This window comes from Symphodus melops (assembly GCF_947650265.1).
Source record: "Symphodus melops genome assembly, chromosome: 7".
Classification (NCBI taxonomy): domain Eukaryota; kingdom Metazoa; phylum Chordata; class Actinopteri; order Labriformes; family Labridae; genus Symphodus; species Symphodus melops.
Genome location: NC_136697.1, coordinates 9,284,928 through 9,310,840, shown reverse-complemented (window position 1 = coordinate 9,310,840; position 25,913 = coordinate 9,284,928). Strand labels below are relative to the sequence as shown.

The 25,913-nt window shown below is 42.1% G+C and overlaps 3 protein-coding genes across 5 annotated transcripts; 1 reads left to right on the top strand and 2 right to left on the bottom strand.

The window, feature by feature from the left end:
• Positions 1–489: 489 nt before the first annotated feature.
• On the bottom strand, positions 490–3,254 carry LOC306827131 (zona pellucida sperm-binding protein 3-like). Of its 2 annotated transcripts, none has more exons than XM_079348799.1 (10): positions 3,144–3,254; positions 2,875–3,059; positions 2,698–2,801; positions 2,389–2,480; positions 2,137–2,317; positions 1,946–2,051; positions 1,783–1,871; positions 908–999; positions 750–835; positions 490–632 (listed from the first exon to the last, which is right to left on the bottom strand). In XM_079348799.1, the coding sequence occupies exons 1-10, from the start codon at positions 3,208–3,210 to the stop codon at positions 618–620; spliced, it is 1,017 nt and encodes a 338-aa protein (XP_079204925.1). In that variant the 5' UTR covers positions 3,211–3,254; the 3' UTR covers positions 490–617. The 2 variants fall into 2 exon arrangements, with proteins under 2 accessions (XP_079204925.1, XP_079204926.1); XM_079348800.1 differs by having other exon boundaries at positions 490–629.
• A 703-nt stretch (positions 3,255–3,957) lies between these two features.
• nedd8l (NEDD8 ubiquitin like modifier, like) lies at positions 3,958–7,065 on the top strand. The gene is made up of 4 exons (XM_079348499.1): positions 3,958–4,139; positions 6,348–6,395; positions 6,490–6,572; positions 6,642–7,065. Exons 1-4 carry the CDS (start codon positions 4,122–4,124, stop codon positions 6,763–6,765), a joined length of 273 nt encoding a protein of 90 aa, XP_079204625.1. The 5' UTR covers positions 3,958–4,121; the 3' UTR covers positions 6,766–7,065.
• A 60-nt stretch (positions 7,066–7,125) lies between these two features.
• Positions 7,126–25,054, bottom strand: ap1g2 (adaptor related protein complex 1 subunit gamma 2). 2 transcript variants are annotated; one of them, XM_079348497.1, is made up of 22 exons: positions 24,895–25,054; positions 24,072–24,274; positions 23,635–23,759; positions 22,127–22,268; positions 21,335–21,431; positions 21,168–21,244; positions 20,822–20,917; positions 19,377–19,457; positions 18,793–18,891; positions 18,630–18,685; positions 17,241–17,354; positions 15,409–15,549; positions 14,860–14,914; positions 13,762–13,884; positions 12,962–13,051; positions 12,610–12,737; positions 11,814–11,918; positions 11,557–11,704; positions 10,582–10,753; positions 10,223–10,374; positions 9,041–9,139; positions 7,126–8,462 (listed from the first exon to the last, which is right to left on the bottom strand). In XM_079348497.1, the coding sequence occupies exons 2-22, from the start codon at positions 24,270–24,272 to the stop codon at positions 8,376–8,378; spliced, it is 2,388 nt and encodes a 795-aa protein (XP_079204623.1). In that variant the 5' UTR covers positions 24,273–24,274; positions 24,895–25,054; the 3' UTR covers positions 7,126–8,375. The 2 variants fall into 2 exon arrangements, with proteins under 2 accessions (XP_079204623.1, XP_079204624.1); XM_079348498.1 differs by having other exon boundaries at positions 10,591–10,753.
• Positions 25,055–25,913: the final 859 nt, after the last annotated feature.

The window sequence follows — 25,913 nt, the reverse complement described above, 5'->3', positions numbered from 1 at the left end:
GCAGCATTGTGGCACCAAACCTTTGAAATTTTGGGTCCATGGCCTGGAAACTTTTTAATTAACTTAATGCAGTTCTCAAAAGCCTTCGACACTTGTGAAATTCTTTCATTTATACCACAGTCCCATAATAACATCTAAAACACTGAAGCAGCAAACTTTGTAAAAACCAGAACTTGGGTCAACATGACAATGTTTTGCAACGAGTGTCCATGTTGTAAATAGCACACAGGGGCTTTTGGATAAGGAGTTTTTGGCAACCCCCGTGGACAACAATAAAGCATGAAGTCCTGTTGGTGTACAAGTAATCCAACTTGTTTTTGCAGTGTGCTCAAAACACTCAGTATTTGAATGTAGGACTTCTAAGTCTCAATACTTTTTATTTCAAAAGGAGTCGTGAAACTGATGACGAAATTGTGAAACCGCAGTAACAAGCGTTTTGTTTGTGTCAGGATCAGAGGGACAAAGACTAAGGAGGAAGGAAAAAAAATTAACCAGATTAATAGAAGTTTTAATCAATCATTTGAAGCAGACATCATGACAACATCAAGTATTAGACAGGATACTGAAGTTCTCTGCACCCGGATTGGTTTGGCACAATTATTAGATCATCCTTCAGTTTACAACAGACTCTCCTGTTGAGAAAATGGTAAAGAACAACAGTTATCATATATGGCGTTAAACAGGACACAGACCTTAAACATTATGGCAAATTATGATTAAAGTATATTAAAGTCAGTTTAGTGACGGACCTTTGACAGGTTGTCAGCATTTGAGTCAGACTGATCCACAATGAGCAGAGGTCCCAGCACAGAATTGTAACTGAAGCCCTGAGAGTCTGAAGGGAGAAACCAGAGTCAAGGAATTATGAAAATGAAAATGCTCCCTCTACATTGTTGAAAAATTATACCTGTATCAACGCCTCTCCTGGAACGAGACCTGCAGGTTGAGTCACAGCAGCTACAGATTGAGCTCCGAGAGGGGTCGTCAAGAAGTTCCCATCTGAGCAGACGTAGAGAGTCAATGCAAATATTAAAAAAGTTCTTTGACAATACACTAAGGATGAGGCTTGCCAAGATGATTCCACAGAACAGTAATTTATCTCATTTAGTCTTTGCTCATTGTTCTCCATGTGTACAAAGATTTCAGCAACAGTTTACTAAATAAAATTCATTGTACAGTTACGCAAACTTGACCAATAACACAGAGGCTGATTACAGCCTTTGAAGGGATTTAAAGTCAAACTAGTTATTTTTCATTGCTGAAGGTTGATTTCAAGAATTTTGTAAACCAAGCAGAACTGAAAGTGAAGTAGTTTTTTTTTTTTTTTTTTTTTAAGAATAATTTTGTGCCTGAATTGGGACGAGACAGTGGACATGGGATACAGGCAGCAGGAGGACCCCAGCTGTTGTAGATGTGCAAGTTAACTGCGAGGCCAACCAGCAGCCAAGTTATTTTTTGCATCAGCACATAAAAACAAACGTGGTTTCATGTTTTAAACTACTCTGATCTGTACGAGAAGTTCAGAGGCAATTAGATTAGCTTTCTCAGAGTGAACAGGAAATATATTTAACATCCAAGACACTTAAACTGCATGCGTTTTTGTTTGCAGGGATTAAGAAACCCAGAAACAAGATTTTTACTTAAAATTATCAGTAATGTAATTAAACAACTTCATACTACTTAAAGTGGAATGACCAGAATTTGTCATCAAGAGCTCATTAAAATAAAGTCATTGCATTTCCAGACAAGGCATCAGATCAGTTTGTTTTTCCCCATGATTACCTCATGTCTTCCTTCACATACTGGCAGGCCTTCTTGCTTTCGTCAAGAACATTTGGATCCCATGCAACCAGTTTACAGTGAATGTAAATCTGAGGAACACAAGACTTGTTCAGAAGAGTCGCGTTCAAAATATTTTGTCACAATGATCTTTTAACCCCCTCACCTCCTGTCCAAGACCAAACTTAAAGGACTGCAGGTAAAGGGTGAGACTAGACGAGTGGTAACGAGGAAGAAACGTCGACTTCCCCACCATGCTTTCCACCAGACACCTGAGGAATGAATATGAATGTTAAAGTAACTTTGACATTTACAGTCTTAAAAATAAGCAAAAGACGCGTCCACATCCAAGCCTACCCTTTGTTGGTAATGATCGGGTAAACCTGGCTGTCAGGCAGCAGCTCTGGAGTGGTGGTAGCTAAACATTCATCAATAAGCAGCAGCAAGGGTTGATGGGACTTCTGCTCGACTGCCGCCCATATTGGCATGAAGTTACCCAGCTGGATGACGTTAGTCTTTGCTATACCTTTTAATTGCTCTGTTGGGGAAAATAAAGGTTAGAAATGAGTCTCATTTATCCTTATGCTGCATTTGGTTGTGAAAATGTACCGTCAAGGAGTGCCATGTGGAAGACCAGTCCACCTCGACCTTCAGAAAGGCCTGATCCAGGTGTTATGAAAGGGCTTGCCCAGCCTGGAGGCCTGAAATATAAAATTGTCGTTTTCTAAGCCTTCATTTTTAGCTTTCAGTGTCCAAGAAACAGACGAGATAAAGCTGTGATGAACTCACAACAGAGCCAGGCGAAGTTTTTAAAGCAGCAAAGAAATGCAGAACTAAAACACAGTCCACAAATAACTAAGCATTTACATAAACTGCAGTCTTTTGCATAAAACAAATAAAATAACGTGCAAATATCACCTTTGAAACACACACTCGATGGGATACACGAACGCTGCAGGTTTAGACTTTGCTTGTGGCCTGTAAGTCAGTTCGTTTCGAAAAAGCACACGCTTTCCCTTCAACTGTGGAAAAACAGACATTAGCAGTCCAGAATTGACTGATAACTGTTTGAGTGAAATAAACGAAGACGATTACCATTTTTTTAAATTTGCAGTCATCAAACTTGTAGTTGAACTCAGCTTCACCCTCTCCGTTGGGCAGAACGGTAAACCGAGATGCCATACAGTTTCCCAGGAACAGACGAGCTGCAGTTGGCACCAACTCAGCATTGATCCGCCAGTTGATCTTCACTGAGTCTTTTGTACAGATAACATTGATATCTGCAAACAAATTCTCGTTGTGAGCCCTGTTTTTAAATGCCAAACACTTTAATAAATATAAATGGCACTAACACATATACCTACCTGCATTTGAAGCTGTTGTTGCACAAACAGCAGCAAGTATCACACCTAGGTAGAGAGGAGTCACCATGGCTGAATGATCCTAAACTCACAAGAGCTGGCACATTTTATGGACTTCCTGACAAATTAGCTGAATGATCAACATCTGTGTGGAATCAGGGCAGCATTTAGTCTCACTCTTCTTCCTCTGTCGCGCTTTTGAACACTCTCACAGTTTTATCTCTAGTCGATTTACTATAAACACAGGGTTAAAATGTAAAACATTAATTTAGGTTCTAACTGGTTGAATGTCGAATCACTAGTGTTTTCCAATTAATGAACTCATTATACCATATCTCTCATATATCATTTTCTTTTTAAAGGGTGGATGTTGTGTTTTTTTAAAATTTGCATTTTGTTGAAAGCTATTTAATTGTTATTTCATGGATTATTATGTTTTACAATTACTGTAAATATTTGTAAGCATTTAAAAAAATATAATTCTGATTACACCACTCAAGTGCAAGTCTCGTATCTCTCTCTCTCCGTTATTTAAAATAAACACTAAACCATGTGTGCTTTATGTGTAGTGTATGTTTGTTTGATTGTTATAAAATACATTGATCAAAATGTTTTAAACAACTTTGATAGCTAAAATTGGTCTTGGCATAATAGTGACAGTTATGAAAACACAGTGATTAGTTTTAGTTAAGTTTTTTTTGTTTTTGTTTTATACTAAAATATGTTTTTTTTTAACAGAACCTTTTCAAAACTGAGACATTTCTGTGGGTTAAAAATGAGAAAAGCTGACTTTTTTTTATTTGACAAAGCGGAACCTTTTGTTCATGCACTCTGACGTCACATCAGGCCGGATTGTTTAGCTGTGTACACAGGAAGCAAATTCAAGTCATCCAGACGAGCAGGCTGTAATTTGCTAGTTTATCAAGTGTGTCTTTGTTCAGATCTAATTTTTTTAGCGTAGAAATTTACTCTGAAGTAAACATGCTGATCAAAGTTAAGGTAAGACCGGTGTTTCCTTTACGGCTCCTAGATGCTAATGTTGACTAGCTTGCTAACACCTCTGACCATTCCGCTAATTCATTTATTTCTGGATATTTCTAATGAAATTCTTGTTCATATCTGATTCATACTTTAGTTGACATTGGTTTCATTTCTTGGTATAATTTGGTTACCAATGAACTTTTGGCCTGAGACTCTTTAGGGCGCCAGTCAGGATCTTTTGTTATTTAATAGGCTGCTAACTTCAGGTTAGCCACCTAGCTCCTAAAATAAACCTTTAAATAAACCTTAAATAATAAACTTTAACACCCGGTTAGTCATTTAACTCCTGAACTAAACCTTTAAATAAACATTAAACATTCAAACAACATATCATTTTGACTGTAACAGTACTGGATAGAAGATGCATGTTTAAATCAAGTCTGTGATAAATCACTTTTATCTCGGTTAGAATCTTTCACACTTTATCTTATTAAATGAAAAATGTATTTTAACCTAAAATGTTATTTGTGAAAAAGTAGGAAGGGTCATCATACCTGTACTTGTAAATATGATCAGTTAATGTATATAGGTGTTTACTGTCACTCCAGCAGCATGCAGACTCTCTCTGGTTCCCCTCATAGATTAAGAGGAGGTAAATAGTGTGTTTGAGAAAATATGAGGGACATGTAAACATGTAAATAAACCGGGGGATGAAAAGAAACAAAACAGTCGATGGACCAAACTGCCTTTTGGATAATATGCACTCTTTAGTTTTCTGTTTATTTATTGCATTTCACAGAGTCTCGGCAGCATTGAACAATGTTATTGTATCTTTTTCTCATATTGAGCAGAAGTATTCAACATCTCCATGAAGGCTTTCTGTTCCTGTTGGACTTCAACAGTGAGACACTGTTCTCTGTGAGGGACTGAGTTGATGATTAAATGAACCAAATCTCACTCAAAGGCAAAAAGTGTTAAAAAAAAAAAAAAAAAAACACTGCTATTGTCGTTTCACCAAGAATGAATAAATATAACCGTTTGTTTCTAAAGAGTTTTTAGTTTAATTTTAGTTTTTAGTTTTATTTCGAACATGTGAAAAACAACAAAAAAAAGAATATAATACAAAAATAATATTTTTTAATATTTAATATTAATTTAGTGTTCAAGTACTCAAAGACTCTGTTAGCTCAAAATAAAAAAGATAGGAGCAAACTTGAGATAAGCAGTAGTATCTAAACAGGTGTTGTCTGTGATTTGAGCGTGGCTGGGTCAGTGCAGTCTTGGATCTGTGTGAGGGTTGAGTCGCCTCCGTCCCACAGAGACGAGCATGAAGAAAGAGCAGCATTACTCAACAGCAATGTGAGAGAGAGAGAGAGAGAGAGAGAGCTGCTGGAGGAAAAGCCCGGATACATGAAAACTCAGCTGTAATCAGAAGTCAGGGTTATTTCCATGAAACAGAGGTGAACTGCTCCGTGGCTCACATGTTTGTATTCTGTTGTTTAAAGAGGACTGAGACGAGCAACGCTTCGAATGACGTCGATTTGAGCCCTGCGAGATTGTGACAACGCCCCCCCCTCCTTCCCCCTGCATCATGGAGTTACGATAAATCAGAAATAAAATAATTACTCGCCACCCTTTTTGAATTGTCAACAATTGTAACCTTTTTTCAATACTGTTTGGATACCATGTGTTCAACAGAACAAACCTCTGATTTTTCAACGATCAAAAAAAGAACTTAGGGAATTTAAAGGGTGGTAAATACAGACACTAAGTCCTTTTGCATATAATTTACATGTGAACGTTACGTGGATCTGTCACAGTCAGCAAGCAAATGAGAGAATACTGTGCAACTTGTATAATATAAGTTATAATATAATATCGATGGATATAATAATAATAATAATAATAGATATATATAATATAAGATAGATACTTTATTGATCCCAAGGGAAATTAAATATATTCACGTCGTCTCAACACAGTTTTTGCTAATCTAAAACAAGAAGTTACCAAACGAGTGCCTAGGACTTATTACCTGCTGTGCTATGGAAGCAGATGTTACGGTTTGCTTTGTCACCAAAGGTTAAAACTCCACGACTGTGACAACCATCAGTAAGTTCTATGAAGGGGGATGTGCTTTCGTTTGTTTTGTTTTTTTAGACTGTTCTGCTGCAGTCTTTCTGTATCCATAAATGTTAATGTGAGCATGTCAACATTGTGTTTCAGACTCTCACTGGAAAAGAAATAGAGATCGACATTGAGCCCACAGACAAGGTGACTGATTGATTTTCCCTGTGAGATAAATAAAACTGTAGAGAAGCCTTACAACTTGTAAATGTTTTCTTTTTTTCTTTTCTTTTGAATGAAGGTGGAGCGCATTAAAGAAAGGGTGGAAGAGAAGGAAGGGATCCCTCCACAGCAACAGAGACTCATCTACAGTGGAAAACAGATGTGAGTTCCTCCACCATGAACGAACTGATCTCTCTTGAACCTGCTCTCACTCTTCTTTTTGCCCCTCAGGAATGATGAGAAGACGGCTGCAGACTACAAGATCCAGGGAGGCTCGGTGCTCCATCTTGTGTTGGCGCTAAGAGGCGGCTCTATGCTCCACAGGCCCCACACACTCCTCGCCTCCTTGTCCTGATTGGCTGTCGTGATCAGGCCCGGCTGAGTGCCAACACTTTAGGTGTCTGTCACAGTTTAACCATGTTACAGCACAGAGATCTGACATCCCTCGCTCCTGGACCGCAGCAAATACAAAAATCCACCAACAAAGATAGAAGGACGTTCTGATTCCTATGTAGAAGCCTTTTTTTTTTTTTTTTGTAAACCCACATTGGCTTTCTGAGTTTGACCAGTTGATGCAGGCACCCATGCTGTACAAAAGACAGTTTTACAACACTGTGGTCTTATTGCTTGTGAATAAATGGTGAAGTTGATTAAAGTATGGTCCTCTAACGCAGCACACACTTCCATAAACACAGACACTACGATCAGTCACAGCTGAGGATCCTGAAAACTGATTTTATTTATTTTTTTATAAGAAAATTAAACATGAAAGTGAAGGTTTAAAGACGGCGTACACAGAATACTCCTCCTGCTCGTTTCTTCTCAGTTGGTTAGAAATTGCACTGAAGTCCATGTGGAGCACCATCACTGACAATAACAGTCTCCAGAGTGTTTTTTTTTTTTTTTTTTTTTTTAAACAGAGCTCCATGGTGAAGAGAAATTACGCTGATGTGTGTTATATAGCTCAGCTCAATTTCCTTCTACAAAAAGGGTCGTATAAGAGATTCTCAAAACTCTTCTTAATGTGCTTAACAGGTCAAATATTCAACTGTTGGACGGCGTCGTGGCCGTCTCTTATTTATAGAGTCTCCATTAAATAAACTCTGAAGCCTCTGTAAACAGTAGCCAAGGTGAAACCTATCAACAGGAGTGACAGACATGTTTAAACAGCCACACCACTTACATTTAAAACCCATTTCTTTGCTTTCAAAACTAAATATTCTCTCGTACGTGATAAAAACCTGCAGTTCTTGAAAGAATGAAAGGCACAGGGGAATTACTCAGGAGAAGGTTTAGCTGAACGAAGTTTGGGGAAAAAAACCAGGAACACGTCAACGCAACGCCACAAGGTTGTGATGAAAATCCTTCCAGGTCAAAATCAAGTCCGTGCATTTCCCATTAAAGCGGCATGTAATGTAGAGCATGATTTAATAGTAGTGTTTCATTTGAGTGTTAAGCTACCTTCTGAGAGTGACGATGAGGCCAGTGTTTGATTAAAGAAAATACTTCAGTGGGAGGAAACACGAGGGAAACTTGATCTCGTGGCTCAGTCTGAGTGACGAAGTCAACTTTGAAGGAGTGAAACATTTTTAGAAAAGCAGCTGTTAAATGTCCCTGAATGGTTCAAACTTTAAACCGACAGATGTCATTTCAAAAATCTCAGATATATTGGAGTATTTCCATCTAACACCAGCCTTTTAGCCTTTTTCAAAGCTGTGTATCAAACAACAGCGTCCGTGCTGTTTACAGCTGGAATGAAGAGGAGTGATAAACGATGAGTTCATGTGAGAGAGGAGTGTTCTGCCCGTAACCAGAATCAAATCAGTAATTTATAGAAAGTCCCAGCAGTTTGTAGTGCAGCGTCGGGGTGTCAAAGCGGAACGAAGGGTTGATGATGTCGGCTGACTCCATTAGGGACGGTGGTCAGAGTCCTGTTAGGCTGACAGGCTGCGGTCAGTGTCTGACTCAGGGAAAAGAGTCGATCTGAACCGTGTCCTGGAAGGCCGTGCCTTGCCTGGTGTAAGATATGCGGACCCTCATCTTCAGGTTCACCTGTGAGGAGGGTACAGACAGTTAGAGGAAGCTCTGTTTAGACTGAGATGACACTAAAAGGTTCTTCGAGAAGTCCTCTGAGGCCAGAAGAGGCTCGAGGTGCATTAACGAATTCTAACTTTGTGTTTGTTTAGGATTCTTTCAGTGTCGTAATCCAGACCATAAAACAATAAGGTAATCATAATAAACAATAAGGTACTATTATCACACATTGGAACATTAAGGACCAAGTATAAATAAATTAGTATGAAACTTTTCTTTGTATAACAGAAGAGAGGTCCTCTGTATCTTACAATGTTTCAACAGTTCTCATGGAGCAGACAAATAACTAAATACAAATGAAATAAAACAGGTCTGATTCAGCATCAAGGAGACAGGCAACATTCCCAGAGGAAACGCACAGGCATCATTATCATCACATCGTATCAGTATGGTGACATGTAGATGTGTACCAGACAGATCTTGGTCTACAGTTCAGTGACTGAGTCCACCTCAGACGGACTATAAGCCAAACGCTGTCCAGTATACGTCCGAGAATTTAAAAAAAGGGAGCGTAACATGTCTCATCTGGAACCTACCTTGTTGGGGTTGTTGAGGATGACCATCTGTGTCACCTTGGCTGCACCTCGTGCAGGGAGAGCGTCTCCACTGGGGGCCTTCATGTGTAACTGGACACTCTGCGGGGAGAACAAAGAGAACATGTTTCATGAACTGCAGCGAGCACAGGCTGAGCACGGAGACACTTTTACAACCCTGAGAACATGTCCTACTCTTCAGATGCAGAGAGACACGACGGGTATTAGACGACGTTCTCACTGCAAGCTTGAAGCTTAAAATCTGATTTCTGATTGGCTGTCTACATTACTTCCACATGTGGCCTGAGTCAGCTTCAGGTGTGAATGATCCTGAACCCAGCAGCTTCAGGAAAGAACAACAACAAAGACGTTACATGCAGCGCTTTTGGGGTTTTTTTCTGAATAAAATATGGCTGCTACTGAAGTAAGCGTGGTTTATGGTTTTAACGTCGACATCAGTGTGCAGAGGAATCTACCAGACGTGATAGCAGATGTCTTCAATGTTTGGTTTCATTAAGCGAGAGTGACTTCTGTCCCGGTGTTCAGTTTGTGACACAAATTGTGCGTTTTCACCACCAGGACGAAACAGGACTACGATGATGGTGGTCTAGACACTTGAAGTAGGTCGATACTTTATTCATCCTGAGGGAAATTCAAGGCCTCCAGAAGCAGTATACAAGACATTAGTTAAAATAAACAATATGACAATAAACAAGCTGTTGCTGTGCCCCTCCCTTCTGTATATAATAACCCGAAAAACAAAATTTAGAAGCCCCCCCCATGTGACTTAGAATAAACGCATTACAAGTTAAACCTGTGCAATTAAAAATAGACTCAAACTTATATAAGAGTCTTGATATTTGGTCTGTTGTGCGTCCAATCTGTCAGCAGTAGAGACGAGCTGTGTGTGTGTTTATGACTGAAGCAGAGTCGCAGAGAGAGCCCTCCTCAGGTTTCTAACCTCACCAGTCTTTCTGCTCTATGTCCTTGTGAAAGTGTGTGTGTGTCTGTGTGTGTGTGTGTGTGTGTAACTAATGCATGTCTGTGAGCGACACAGCAGTGTGACATATAAAATTCCTAAAAAAGTACATTGTCTCTTTTCTGTGAACCCTGCCTAAACCCTCCAGCTGACAGTTTGTTTGTGTGTTTATCTGAACATGGTGGACACGATGCACCGTGACAAACCTTGGGCACGGCAGCCTGCAGGGTGAAGCTGCTGATGTCGTAGTCGGTGGAGTTTGAGGCTGTTAGTGTGACTGTCAGGCCTGAGTCCGACTGTTTCTCACAACTTAGTGTCAGAGTCACGCCGTCTTTCTCGTACACCGGCACGGTGGGCGCTGTGGAGAAAAGAACAGAGAAGAATGTCAACTGAGCAGTGAGGACAGTATCTGTCCCCTGAACCGTTCGTTCCCTCGTTTAATGTCCACATCACTTCCCTCTCTGCCTCCTTTACACTTTCCCAAACCCCTTTCAGGACAGTGCATGCGTGCATGTGTGTGTGTGTGTGCGTGTGTGCGCATGTGTGTGTGCGTGTGTGTGTGTACGGGTCAGACCTGGTGTGACAGGTGCAGGCTCTAACCCTCCCAGTAGATCCAGCAGGTCTCCTCCAGCGGTGCTGAGCGTGTTGATGGGCAGTCCTGGTGATAAACCGCTCACTGCTGGGCTCAGCTGCGGAGTCTCTTCAGATCCGCCCAGCAGGTCGAGCAGGTCACACACCTGATGAAAAGAACCAACATGAGGAGACAACTGCTCAGTTGAACTTTCCCTGAATACACACACACTGTGCTACTGGTAAGGTTAAGATACTGTCGTAATCGAAAAAAAGTTTGCTCAGTGCTTTGACAAACATGCCGAACAAACAAGTCGAAAGACACGACTTGAAATCATGACATTTGATGCCACCAAGTTAAAAGTTCACTGTGTATCCTCACCCTATTGTATTTCATCAGGAAATAAGAGTTGATCAAATCTTCACTGTATTGTGATTATCCTGAAAGCACCGACAGAGAAACCCCGAACAAAGCAAAACAAACTGCTGTAAAGTTTCGACTGTTGAGTTCACCACTGTAGCACCCACGGGTGGAGTTTGCCGGGCCTCCACAGATGGAGCAAACTGTGAGTCTGATCTGAATGAGCAAAGACCAGCAGGTGAATCTGTGAGTACGACTTCAGAGCAGAGAACATCGCCATTACAAATTCCTGGTTATTTATCAGTATTTACATGGTCTTGTTTTCCACTTCATGTCATATTTCTGGATCTTTCCATTTCTTTAACATTACATATTTTCATATTGTTCATTTTTTGTTTTAGTGATTTTTTAAAATTGCATTTCATTCTTTGTTTTTTCCCTTCGTCATGATGCCTCGTGCTGTAGAAATAAACGTGACTTCCTGAGAAACCGAGGGTATGATAAAGTCACAGAAACATTTCAAACGGGTCTAAGAATATGATCGTGTGCTGCTTCACACGTCTCTACAGTCACAACACACTGTAGCTGGTAGCGGGGACTCTGACGTACCTGGTTAGCAGGTTGCGGAGGCAGCAGCGGCTCTCCCTGCTTGACTTTGGCTGGTTGGATTTCCTTAACGCTCTCGCCCATTGACTCCCCGTTTGTATGACCCGGAGAGTTCTTGTCAATCACTGGCATCCTCTCCAGCACAGCCGCCCTGCAGAGAGACGACACATCTCAGCTCTAATCCTGGTTTATACATCAGAGAAGGTTAAAAAGACAAATGATGAAGAGCAGGAGAAGTTCAGCAACTTTTCAAAGCATACCTCATGTGGTCATATTTTTTAAACAGGGCGTTGTATTCAACCGCCCTCTGCTGGAGCTCCACATCTATACAGCTGCCGTAGATGCTGACGATGCTTCTGATCCGACTGACGGGGGCAGAGAGGAAGAGCAGCAGTTAGAGGATCACTGATGATATCTGTCAGTGATCTCATCAACACTCTTTCTCCAATTTATTTTGTTCAACTTAAATGCACAAAACAAACAATGTAAAATACATCACTTTCATTTCAGCAAAAATCTTTCTTAACAATGTTGTTATAATGTTTTGTTTAAAAGCAATTTTAAATCCTTTGACATTTTTATTTGGTTATGGAAGGCATCTCGCGACCCTCTCTCAGTGTCCCATGACACATGGCGTGTTTTCCTTTAACTTTTTGTTCTCTGGTAAGATAAGAAAACTTTGTGGATGTTTCTTGTCTGTTAAAGAATAAGACCCACTCCTTACATGTGACATTTCAGCATCAAATCTTTGCCAGGAGTTTCATAGAAACAGAAAAATAAATCATTTTAAAAGTTCATTTTGTTTGTGTGATGAGCCTTTGTAAATTGAGAAGAAAGAACTCACTGAAAAGTGTCGTAGCACGTGCATGCAGCCTGGTGGTGATTAACAATGTAAACAAGCTGTGACAAAACCAGACCATGCAGGTACTGAATGTGTCTCTTCCCTTTGAGGGATTAAACAAACGCAATCAAACGTCTGTCTTATTGCTGCCTTAGTGTCTCGCCGTGTGTTGTCTCTGAGTTTTAACTGCAGTCTGTGCTCGCTGTGACTCTTACTCCACGTTATCCGTGATGCGCGTGCTCAGCTTCATGGTGGCGGTCAGAGCGAAACCTCTGGTCGCCGGTGACGACATGTGGGACTGCAGAACCGTTTCCAAGGCATCTAGGACTTCATCCTCGGTGACCTGAATCAAATCCATAATTCAGAGTCTAGAAGTGTACTTTTTCAGAGAGCTAAAACACAGCACACGTTTGGTTCTGGGGTTAAATCAGCTTAAATCAAATCACTGAAGACACACGCCCTGATCTGATGAGGTGGTTAGAATAAATCTTCCCTGTATGTGTTTAGACTGGGTAAAATCCTTCAGTTTATTTTGTTGTATTCATTCTGTGTAGATGCTCCATGTACCTGAACGGGCTCGGTCTCCTGACACTCTCCTCTCAGCAGCAGGTCTCCGTACTCTCCGATACACCAACACGCCACCTGCACCAGGGACGGCTGCAGACACAAAGATAACACAGATCAATGTACAATAAATAATCAGATTCATAGAGAAGAGTACACAGAGTTCTTTATGTTCGCCTTCATCTGAAACTTTGTCTTTTTTTTCTCAGCACAATACACTTGAGGTTAATGTGGTGGATAATGGGAAGCTGCAGCACACTGCAGATGAGAGCACGTCTGCTGCTCATCCGACTCGCTTCCAAAAATAAACCTGGTTGCATCAGCCAGTTTTAAACTGAAAGCCTCGCAATTCCCCCTGCCATGAAGCAGAGCAGCTCCAAGCGCTGTGCACAGAGAGCATCCCTGCTTCCTCTGACGCCTGCACGTTCATGGACTAGAATGATCTTCGCATGTAAGAACACACGTTTTCTCTCTCCTACTCACATAAAAACACATCATTTATAGGATTTAGTGTTAAGTCTCAAACTTCTATACACGGCCATTCACTTGCTATATTTGTTGTTGCACTGCTATTTTCTATTTTTATTTAGAAAGGTACAAATAAATATCATTACACACTTTTTTCCCTTTTCGCCAAACACTTGTTTTCTGTTGGTGCGTCAGTTGCCCCCTGCTGGCCATTAAAAAGAATACAGGGTTAAGGCACTCTTCATATTGGCTTTAGTTAGGAGACAAAGAGGCTACAAACAGTGAATGCACAACAGTAAACCACTTCTTTAAGAACATAAAAAACAAAGACACACCTGAGAGATGTCGGTGAGCAGAGCTCTGTACAGCTTGTGGACGGTGTAACAGTGCAGCTCCGAGGCGCTGGTGATGAGTTGGATCAAGTTGGGCACCGTCTCATCCCGTACGTCGCCCCCTGCCTGACGGAGAGAAGACCGGAGTCAATCTCTAGCACACATACAGTCAAACACACGAAACTACACGAGAACCTGGGTCCTCCCTCTCCCAGACACGGTGAACTCACTTGGGACGTTTCTATCACAGTTCTTCACTCAGAGAGAAATTGTGACGGTCAATTACAGATTTCAGCTTTAATTAACAAGTCATCCCCGCTTCATTTCTTTCTCTGCATCGTTCATCAGCTGAAAGCAGCTTGGTCTGTATTTCCTCACCTGGACGGAGCGCAGAATGAGGAGTAAGGATGTGCAAAAGGAAGAGCCTTGGATTCACACAGAAGTCCTGCTAAGGTGCTGAGCAACATGTCGGAGAGTTTGTACAGAAGTGGTGCACACAACATGTCGATAAAAAAAAACTACATTCAGTGCACAGCTTCCATTCTTGTGCCTCCTTCTTTCAACAATTAGACTCTGTTAACACCTGGTATCAACAATGGATGATCCAATCCCAGGTGGACAGCGACCTTCAGAAGATTATACAGATGTGTCATGGGCAAAACAGCGTTGTCTCAGTAGAGCAACAACTACTGTAGAGTCCCACTAGTATGTAAGAAGCAGCCTGAAAGTCTCCCTGAAGAAAGCAGGTTTAAAACGTCTTTCCACATCGTTGGAAAATAAAATTACTTTTAGATTTACTTTGAATTCAGGGCGGACTTATTTCCAACACAGGTGTCGTATAAAACCTGAAGAGCTGAAGAGAAACTACGAGTTCTATCTAACAATGCACTCTTCACTATTTGTTGACACTACTTTATAGTGTTACTGCAACATTGAACACTTTTTGCACTTTGTATATCTTTCTATGGCCGTGTGGTTGCGGCCCCTTTTCAGTGTCAGGGGAGAACTGATGAAGTGTCCGTCTGTGATTGGATAACCTGGGCGCTCGTTAACAGCAGGTGTGAGCAGGCTCTAGAGCAGAGTGCAGCAGTCTGTATTTACCGTGGTGAGGACATGCAGGATGGTGTCAATGTGCCAGCGCTGGGAGGGCGCATACCTGACAGAGACAGAGACACACACACTCAGTGGTGCATTGGCGGGATTCTTACACACACACACACACACACACACACACACACACACACACACACACACGCGCACACACACACACACACACACGTGTATTTATATCCTCTCACTGCATTCACACACAAAAACAAAAAGCATTAAGTAGCAGTGATTTAAAACAGTAACAGAGAGGGCTATTCATCATAACAAAGAGAGAGGGGGTGTCATCACTGAGAGTGGAGACAGACACAGAGTGAGACATGTGGAGCCACCGTGCATCCTGACTCGCACAGAGGCTTGTGTTGTACCAGCCTTAGCACTGAAACAGCCGCTTCACACCAATGCGTGGCCTGTCCCAGCTGGAGACAGCGGAGCACATTAGAAGTCCTCCCGTGCACGTGGACGTATGAGGCCTTGCATGCATGAAGCCTCGTGTGTCTGATACATGTGTACCCTTCTGCACGCAGTGTGTGTCTCTCTCACCTCTCTGCAGCGTTGAATATACCGCTGGCAGCCTGAGACCTGAGCTCAGGCGGGCAGGAGGAGAGAAAGATGAGCAGCTCCTTCATCATCGAGCGGATGTTGGAGGCTGACACCAACGCTAAGGAGAGATCTAACGCACGGCTGGAGGGATTAAAAAAGAGGATTATTGTTGGTTATATATATTACACTCAGTGGGTGCAAAAAACACATGTTCTCTGCATCCATACACATCCTTCGATTGAACAGAGGTCGTTATGGTGAGGAAGACGCTCGTCTGTAAACAGTCAAGTCGTTGACTTTCTGAAGATTTAAACCATGGACAGATTGTTCTTTGACTATCATCACAGTAAAACACTTCCAGATATCTTGTTCACTAAAGATACTCAAAGAGATATGTCAGGGTGTGAGTTACGTTGAAAATGATCTTCCCCACATGTATATAAGTAGGAAGCTTTTCATTGAATGCTGAATGAATTGAACTCTGACTCTATGTGCTCACTGCAGTTTTATATGTAATGTTTTTTTTTTAAGGGAGCTAAGACAAAACACAGGCAAACACATCTGAATCAATTTGGTAATAAAGGACCAGAGCGTAAAAAAGCACATCACTAATAGTTTTAAGATGTATATTAATGTTAAGATGCTTTCAGAGGGCATACGTTCCAGCAAAAAACACATTTTGTTTTTCAAATTTGAAACATTTCTCAACAGTTTATTTTTGTATTTTCCTTCTGTGACATATTCTGTGCTAAGATTGTATTACACTTCTGATCACCTATAATAATTGTCATTGTGTTTTCAGAGCACAGCTACAGAGGCACTGCACGTCAGGGAGAATAATGAATCTCGTGTAGGAGGAGCTAAAGGTGCGAGGAGCTTTTAGAAGAGGCCCTAAAGGAAGGGGGACAAACGGTCTGAGTGAGTTATTGGATAGATGCACACGTGGGAAACTGTGAGATATAAATCTGCTGAGGTTTGCAAATCCTGTGGAGGGCAGATGCGCTGGAAGTGAAAGCACGGAGGGATGTGAGAGCACGATATGTGGACTGTACGAGCAGCACTGTGTTTATGTGTGAACACAAGGGTGAGCCTTTTGTAAAAGTTCCCCTTCAGGCATCATGTAAATCCAGAAAAGTGGATGTGGTTTGTTTTTGTATTTCTTCATTTGAATGAAGGTCTATTATGCTGATCTATATTTGATTATGCTGATCTATATTTGTATACATACATATAATGTTATGATGTTCTTTGAAACACAAGAACCACAGTTGTTGGTGTAATCCCTGCTCGTGGTTTCCTGCTGCTCTGAACGAGGACCTCTATGTCAGCCAACATATTGGAGGACATGCATGCGCCGGCATCTTACTTTAATGTCCACCTGGATGCTCAATCAAATGTCCCTTCGACTGCAAACAAAGCTGGCCAATCAGAGGAAAGTGGGCACCTGGGGCGGGGGGGGGGGCCTTAAAGAGACGGTAGCTGAAATGAACATTATCAAGCAGAGGCTGAAATGAGGGATTCAGAGACGACAGTAAAAGATGAACTAAGGAGGTTTTTGAGCTACACATCTCTACAATCAACTCAGCAGGTGTCCCAGACCGACGTCATACATGGTTAAAGTGAGGATCATAGAGCTCCTTTAACCGGGTATAAAAGAGCAGGAGTTCCAGGGTCTTGCTGTTAAAGGCACAATAAACTGTTTTAAATCAGACGCTGATCCTCTCCAGTGGCCTTTTAAAGTCTTTCTCTGACTTCTCTCCAGTTCTCTTCCGGCCCAAATCATCAGTGGTTAAGCAGTTGTGTCTGACACACACTGAAGAGGTGAAAGTTACCGTTTGACAGAAGCGTCCTGGTCCTTCAGGCAGTCCACGATGGTCCCCCTGTGGCGCTGCACTGCATTGTGGTCCGTCCCGACAATCTTCTGCAGAGAGATCATGGCGATGTACCTGGACGAAAACAGAGAGCAGACGCACAAAGAAGAGCTCTAATCTTGATACTCATAACAGTATTAATAGTTTGTTCGATTATTAAACCGCTCTGTACAAACTTCACTTTCTGAACTTGGCATCATAAATAATTGATCTCTCCACTTGAAATGTCTCATGAACTTATTAAGTATTGATGTGAGCACGGGGGGAGATGTTATCTAGCGGTGCACTGAACCAGTCATATTACTGCCCTGCAGGTCCACACAGTCACCCTGCCACAGGCCTCCACCCCGCCTCATGAGAAATGACAGGGCACAAAAATGAAGGGATCAGCTGCTCAGAATGACAGAGACCGGCCGCTGAGGCTCCAGGGGGAAAAAGTGATAAGTCAGCTCAGACTGATAAGAGCCTGCGGGGGGGTTTCTCTCTCTGACTGCAGCGAGTTTGCTGCTGGCCTTGTGGAACGGAAAAGGTAAAGTGACCCAGAGAGATAAGAGAGGAAGGACGGGAGGATGGGGAAAAGAAGTAAGGTGTGCCCATCCTTTCTTTAGGCAGCACACGCAGCCGTGTCATGGTGTGGTTTTGCTTTTCTAATGTTTTGGTTTTGTTTCTTTGCAGATTCTGTACAATATGGATGACTTGTAATATATGTTGTTTCCATGTGGATTGTTGTTTGTTTGTATTGTTCTCTTTCTTCATCCTACTGTAGAGGCACCTATGTGTGCAGCTGTGGAGCCAAAAACAGATTTCACTATTTAACCGTGTCTTATCTCTTTTTTTTGTTGTTTTTTTACAAGGTGATGCAGAACACAAGACGAGAGAGGGACAAGGGAAGGAGACATGATGATAGAGTGCACAGCATAGACAAAGACAACATAACAAGCAGGGAGTAATAATAACATCAAGCAAATGTGTATGTTGAGGCTGTTGCAGGTCCCTGTTTGTGTGTGTGTGTGTGTGTGTGTGTGTGTGTGTGTGTGTGTGTGTGTGTGTGTGTGTGTGTGTGTGTGTGTGTGTGTGTGTAATTCAAGTTTATAATAGTTTTTTTCCCTCTTATTCTTCTCTTTTTTATTCTTTATTTTCTACCTCCTTTTTCTTTTCGTTTTTTTCACCTCCTTTCCTTCCACGACTTCTTTCTACCCATATCATCATTATTTCAGTCATTGTGTGATGTAGTGAGGCCCCCGTTTGAGTTTATATCATATCGCATTGTATCCGTGTCATATCGCGTCTTATCGAAATCAGGAATTTGTAATGGAGAAAAAAACAAAAAAACAAAAAACAGGGACTAACCGAATGTTCCTGTCGTTGTTCAGGAGAAATCTTCCCAGGATGTTCACAGCCAGAACCTGTGGCACAAGTGAAGAGAAGCCTGTCTGAGTGGGTTCAATGAGGAGGTAACGTTGTTCTCTTTGTATGACTGAATCCACGCTGAGGAGTGTTTGAGGCGTCTCACCCTGAGGCCGCTCTCTGACTTGATGTCCAACACGGTGAGGACCGTCTCATAGAGGACAGCGTTGCCAACAGTCTTCGTGCTGTCGGTGTTTGTAGCCACCTGTGTGACAAGCCAGACAAGTCACTGTATTATTAATGCAACAACATGCACTCATGAATTAACTCTCTTCCACCGACTGACAAAACGAGTCCCGTTTTTAAATTCGTTGTTTTGACCACCCAGCTTCTGCTGATTCTTTCAGGAGGAACTCACGCGTCATGCTTCTGTTACGTGGTTTTTTTTTTTTTTTTAACTGAATGGACTGTGAGAAGTTAAGAAAGGAGTGACATCAACGTTTACACCTCATCAGCATAAACAAGAAGGTTAGTGATTCAAAACAAAAAGTGTATATCAGAAACACACTTCAGAAATAAATGAGAGGTAGTGAAACATGTTTTTATGTGGTTTTGGTGGAGTTGGACATCTTGATTTCTAAAGTGAAATGATTAAACAGTCTATTGTTTTGATGATGAAGTAAAGAACAAGTAAAACATTTTTATAACAAGAGCCGTTTTGTTTTTTTGTCTTTACAGTGACCCTTGTACCTGAGCGAGGAGGTCATTCATGGCGTCGCTGGCTACTTCGTTGTTGCGACCGAGAATCCTCAGCAACCTCAAGATGCGTACCTGCGGACAGAGGCCACAGACAGTAAACAGGCTGACCACCACTTCTTTTGGCAGACTGGGTGAAGGACAATAGGAGGCAGAATGAGAGCACAGATACACATCTGTGTTAGTGAGAGAGAAAGAAACGCTAACAAGCCACATGTAGCCTCGGAATCAGAGCCATGGAAGAAGTGCCAGTCAAGTGCTGAACGGCTGCTGCTTTACTTTGTAAAGTCTACAAAGAATCTGTATCTATAGAGTCTCTACAGTCAGGCATCTGTTTCAGTTGTATCACTTTGCAGGGCTCTTTTTGATTCCACATATTTATTCCCTTTCATCAAACGAGCGACAACCTCCGGTCGTGATATTAAAACAGGCTGAAAATAAAATCCTGCAGTTTGTCGTGTGTCCGCTCGAGGCTCCAAGACTCCCTGAAGACACAAACACACCACAACCAAAGGAGCCGTTTTTACAGCAGAAGTTAACGTGTTTACGACCTGGTACAACAAACCAAACAGGTCTGATTAGTGACCGTCATCATGGACACACACTGTGCGGGGGTTTTAAACAGCTCGGTCTGAATTTTATGAACGATACGTGCTCTTCACAGCTAGGTGTAAATCTGACGGGACTGTCAGGTGGGCGTGATGGGAAGTCATGAAGCATGAAGGCTGCTGACGATGAGCCTCGGGAGCCTTACGGCATCACCTCAGGAACGAGCCACACTGATAAGGAAAATAACACTTGATTGGGATGATACTATAATCACATTATCAATAGAGCTTCAAAGGTGAGAACATCCAAACTAAAGATGTTTGGGAGGCAAAAAGAGCGAGGAGTAAGAAGCACTGTGTTAGAGAGAGGCACAGGACACAAATAAAAACACATCAGTGTGAGGACTGCTGGTCTAAACTGGACCCGTGTCTGGATTTCTTGAAAGTCTAAATGTTGACAGTAAAGGCTTATTTTACTCTTCAGCCGCTTTTTTAACTGATGCAGATTGTGTATTCAAACAGATTGTTTTTACTATCAACTGAAGAAGTAGGATTTTGAGTCTTGTGTTTTCATATATCTGCTCTAATGAGTGAAGGTTGTTTTGCATTTGTCGACACAAACAATGTTAAAGAACAACGTTTAAAATCTAAAGCACAGACTCTGCCAGCCGGCTCGTCGGTCTTGTGAATCATTTTGATTTACATTTTAAAAAAAGGACAAATTTAACAGAAGGCTGTTTTCTTTAAATGAGCCGAGAGAGATAGAGGCGTGTAGACGACAATCAGCACGACACATAACTCATAAAACAGCTTCTACGTGTGTTTTTAAGACTTTTGAACTGGATGGATGTGATGGGCTTTGAAGGAGGGATTAGCTGAGTCCAGACTGACCTGTAGGAAGGGATCGCTGATTCCCGCCACGTCGTGCTCCGGTGAGTACCCGGAAATGACCAAACCCTTCATGATCTGAACCAGGTCTGGTACAGTCTGAGAGAGAGAGAGAGAGAGTGAGAGAGTCACACACACACACAGACACACACACACACAGACACAGACACAGACACAGACACAGACACAGACACAGACACAGACACACACACACACACACACACACACACACACACACACACACACAGACACACAGACACACAGACACACAGACACAGACACACACACAGACACACACACACACACACACACACAGACACACACACACACGTGTTCTTTTTTTCCACACCTTTCTGAAGCGCTCCAGAGTCTCTGGGCTCCTCTCACACAGCTCAGTGATGAGCACCACAGCACCATGTAACACGCCTGCCGGTAAACACAGAGGGACACACGGGTGTCAGTGAGTCACGTTAGCGACATGACACACAGTGGTGACGTAAAGACGGAGCAGCTCACCGTGGTTTTTCTCAGAGAGTAGAGCTCGAGCCGCGGGGGCGAAGAGCTCACCCAGCTCGTGGACTTTTCGGACGATGTGAACGGCACACAGAGCAGCCTGGAAGGAACAGTCGTCAGAAAAAAACAACACCAACACCACACTCAGCATCTGACTGTAGGATCATTCGATGCCAGGAGCTCTTGTGCGACACCCGCTTTGAACGAGGAAGTTTACATCGATGATTAAGAACAGATCTGGAGCGTTCAGCTTTAGCTGATGTCACTGTCATTTACAAAGTGTGCACTTTTTACTCTGCACGATAACTTTTAAATCCTTTTATATTCTTCCTTCAATTAATTTTATTGTCTTGTGTAAAGCATTTTGAATTGCCTTGTTGTTGAAATGTGCTATATAAATAAACTTGCCTTGCCTTAACTCTCAGCTGCATATTGACGGCCCTGTTGCTGACATTTAGAGGACGTTTGAGACCCCGGGCTCCGGGCACGGGTAAGGAAAATCTCTTTCACTGAGGCCATGTTTCTTCAAGGATCAATTTAGGCCATGAAAAAGTCTGTCAAATCTCAAGGTAGTCAAACTGTTTCAAATGGGACAAACCTAGTAACAGTAACTAAGGAGGGCAGGGCTTGACAAAGGGATAGTTGTAATAATGAAATTGTAAGAGCAATTACAGGAGTGAATTTAAGTATGAAGCCTATTGGTAAGAATGTAGAAAGAGTCAGCGTCATGTTGTTAACTGCTGCTGAGAGCGAGAGAACCCACAAGAACCTCCGTGGCTGGCGGCCCCCACCCACCTTTTTCTTGATGTAGGAGTTGGAGGCTCGGAGCAGACGGTCGATCTCTGGCGCCAGATCTCTGCACATCTCAGCTGAGCCCATACAGGCCAGAGTGCACAGAGCCAGAGACTGCACATACTGGTTACTGTGGGAGAGGTCACTGGAGGAGAGACAGGGACAGAGCTGATCAGCCTGCTGACAGTTTCACATCCATCACACCACTGTAGGAGTGTGAACTATCATACATATATTATTATTATTAATTACTTATTATTATTAATAATTATTCATTATTATTATATAACTATTATATCTGACATCGTCATGTTTGATCCACATTTTTGTCTTTTGCACAAACTGTCCTGCGGTTCATTATTTTAATGAAGCACGGATTCAGACTTGATTTGAATGTTCTCCTCTAATCCTGTGTGTTGTAGTCTGATCACAGTGTGACACAGGCTGCTCTCTGTCATCACGATGTTTATGTCAAAACTACCTTCTGAATGGCTGGTTCACACGGCAGGATTTTAAAATTGTCGGCCGATTTCCCAAACTTTAGAGAACACACACACGGCGATAAATAATCGGAGGTTTTACAGTTTTGGTGGTACAGTGCAACACACTGCATGTAAATCTTTATCCTATGCTTCTACATACAAAGATAGAAGTGGAAAAAAATTAGACACATTTAGACACTTTGAGTGGGTGTGTACAAAAATAGGATATCGACAAACACATTAGAGTAAGACGCAGTAACTTGATGTTGCTTTGTGAGACAGCCTATGGAGCTGTTATTGTGACAAACAGTGTGTGTGTGTGTGCGTGTGTGTGCGTGTGCGTGTGCGTGTGCGTGTGTGTGTGTGCGTGTGTGTGTGTGTGTGTGTGTGTGCGGAGGGAGACAACTAATGAGCGCTGTGCTGGAGCTGAGTGAACCTTTCAGAGCGTCTCGTGCTGTTTACAGCTGATTTTATAGTTTTAAGATTGAACATAAAGGATAATAATTTATATAATTTAAATATTTTTTTCTAATACTTTTCAAAGCCAGCATGAGCGCATCTTTGTTTGCGGTGTCTTTATGTATTGGATCACTGAACACATCTAATCGAGAGCAGCCTTAATAAAATGGGATGGGCATTCATCTCAAGTTTTATGGTGTTCGTTTTTCTGCAAACATTCATCTTCGTCGAAATCGGTCAACTCCATCAAATAAACGTCGACGGTTGCGTTGGAGTTTTTTTTTCCACCACCATGGGGTCCAGAACCTTCAACCGTTAATCCCCTTTAAGTTTCTAATGTTTATGTTTTTTATTGTTTGTTTTTAACCCTGCTTGTAATTCTGTGTTTTATATTATCTTTTTAACGCTGTTTGTAAGGTGACCTTGGGTTTTTAGAAAGGCGCCGATACTTAAATAAAATGTATTATTATTTAAAGAAATGTAAGAGACTTTAATGAGCCCCTAAAAGACTCTAACTAACTAATAGTTTGGATTGGTTTGCAGATTTGAATCCAAAACGACAGTCCTTACTTCTTGATGGAGTTGGTGATGAGCAAACTAGCGTCCTGCTTCTCATCCAGCAGCATCATGGCTCCCAGATACCCCACACGCTTCTCACTGTAGCGAGGGCTGGCTATCATCCGAACACACTCCATCTAACAGGAAGAACAATATCTCTTATAATGTGAAGTCACTGGAAACACTGACGCCACTAAAGCCGAGGGGGACATCTCTCCCTCACAGAGCTCAAAGAAGAGGTCAGGCGTGCCGAGTCTTGAGCAGCCGCCCTGGCAGAACCCGGTGCTCCAGCTCCCTCCCTGTTCGATGGATTCAATGACCTGTTTTCGTTGGGTTAGCGATGCTGCAGACTTTGCTTGAGGGGAATAGACCACAGTTCCTGGAGCTGCAAAGACAGGGAACTCTCAACACAAGCAAACCCATGACAGGTATTAGCTAAATCCCCTCACCTGACCAAAGTGAGCAGGGTAGCCCAGCATGTGCACATAGAGAAGCTTGGCCAGGTTGTGAGATCGTCCACCGTTGTCCGATTGTCTGAACTGGGCCCGGATGGCTGCACACTCCCTCTGGATGACACCCCGCTCCTCACACTGTGTCCTGGCTGACCTGATGGCCCGGATCATCTCCTGCAGCTGGACTGATGGAGACATGGCTGTGTGTGTGTGTGTGTGTGTGTGTGTGTGTGTGTGTGTGTGTGTGTGTGTGAGAGAGAGAGAGAGAGAGAGAAAGAGACAAAGAGAGAGGATTATAATAGAACATTCAAAGAGTATAAACTCATTCATTGAGTACTTGTACAGTGTTTGATTTCACTTCCTCAATCTGAAAAGGCTTCACATGAAAAGACAAAGTTGTTGCTACTACTCAATAAAACATATATTAAAAGACTACTGTTCTTATACAAAATAAAAAAGCTCAAAATGTTTACAATGCCCCCCAGGTCTTGTAAACTGACCTCTGTAAAGTGACAGATTAATGCTGCTGTGTTTTTTATTCCTCGGACAGCTTTGACAGAAAGTTTCAGTCAAATATCTGAGATACTGAATCAATCTGTACAGAAAGCTGTCAGTGAGTCTACACTCCTCCGGGTCTTTGGTGCAGGTCAGTGAAATGAGTCGGGGGTGGGGGGGGGGCTAGCTGACCGAGCAGAGCTAACCTTGCAGATGCTGTCAAGCCTGCTCAGGGAGAATGTGGAGCTAAAGAGCTAAGCTAAAGTTAGCATCTCATCTCAGTGTGTTTACGTTTCCGATGAAAGCTATCAAATAACAAACATACCTTTTCACTGGACGGGGACGACCCGGGGTTTAAAAAGTGAACCGATTCAGCCGACCCCCCTCCAACACTCGGCAGTACACAGTTGGCTGGAAATGCTGTGAATCCATGTAGTGTCAAGGTAGAGGAAACTACTCACGTGACTTCCGGTTATACCTTTCAAACATAAATCTGTTTGGATACACAGCATTTGGGAATTCGTGTCTATTTTTTATTTTTTTTGTTTTAAAGGGCCTTTATATTTTACATAAAGCACGAGGGAAATGTATGGCAGCAAAGACGTGGTTGTTATTAAAGCTTTTTTGGGCCCCGAGGGCTCACAAACATAAACCAAAGCACAATGTGCACATTTTCCAAAAACAGCAGGAAACCTCCCTAAGGGGCCCCATCTTACTCCACTTATTCTTGTCGCCCAGTGTTGCTGTAAAAAAAGTGTTTGTAAATTAAAGTCAATGGATAAAAATGAAGAGGAATTATCAGTGTATAGAAGGGAAAAAGACAGAGGAAAAAAAGAGCATGAGGAGTAAACGAGACACTGACAGACAGGATGGTGATGAATGCTGGTTGGACCCCATTTCCTTTGGTTCAGGCCCTGACAGACTCTATAATCACCACTTTGTGCACGTTTAGCAATCTGGACTGTCTTAAATGTTTTTTTGTGTTTTTTTGTCACATTAGCCGACATAAATAGCTGCTGGGAAATAAACAGGCATTCAGGCCATTAAAACTCCTCGAGGAAGTTTTTAACCGTTTAGGAGCCGGTATTATAAACCCTTCTTTATGAGCGTCAACAGCACGAGTCCATCAGCATTAAGAGACATTTTCTTTTTATAGTCGTTTAGAGCATGACAATGAAACATGTTTTTGCACTCTCTTTTCATTTAGACATTTAGGCTATTTCAATAAGTCAAGCAGCTTTTTTTATTGTTTGCACAGCTTCGACATTTTATTCTGAAGGCGTATTCATCTACCATCCTCACATATTTGAGGGAATGTAACAATTGACCCACCTAGGCTTGTCA

Excerpts from the sequence above, each read along its gene's own strand:
- LOC306827131 (XM_079348799.1), bottom strand. The coding sequence starts at position 3,210 with ATGGTGACTCCTCTCTACCTAGGTGTGATACTTGCTGCTGTTTGTGCA. Across the intron at positions 3,060-3,143 it reads AACAACAGCTTCAAATGCAG|ATATCAATGTTATCTGTACA; the intron begins GTAGGTATATGT and ends ATTTGTTTGCAG. Across the intron at positions 836-907 it reads CAGGAGAGGCGTTGATACAG|ACTCTCAGGGCTTCAGTTAC; the intron begins GTATAATTTTTC and ends TTCTCCCTTCAG.
- nedd8l (XM_079348499.1), top strand. Across the intron at positions 6,396-6,489 it reads ACATTGAGCCCACAGACAAG|GTGGAGCGCATTAAAGAAAG; the intron begins GTGACTGATTGA and ends TTTTGAATGAAG. Across the intron at positions 6,573-6,641 it reads ATCTACAGTGGAAAACAGAT|GAATGATGAGAAGACGGCTG; the intron begins GTGAGTTCCTCC and ends TTTGCCCCTCAG.
- ap1g2 (XM_079348497.1), bottom strand. The coding sequence starts at position 24,272 with ATGTCTCCATCAGTCCAGCTGCAGGAGATGATCCGGGCCATCAGGTCA. Across the intron at positions 21,245-21,334 it reads ACTCTCTGAGAAAAACCACG|GCGTGTTACATGGTGCTGTG; the intron begins GTGAGCTGCTCC and ends GTTTACCGGCAG. Across the intron at positions 11,919-12,609 it reads CGCATCACGGATAACGTGGA|TCGGATCAGAAGCATCGTCA; the intron begins GTAAGAGTCACA and ends TGCCCCCGTCAG.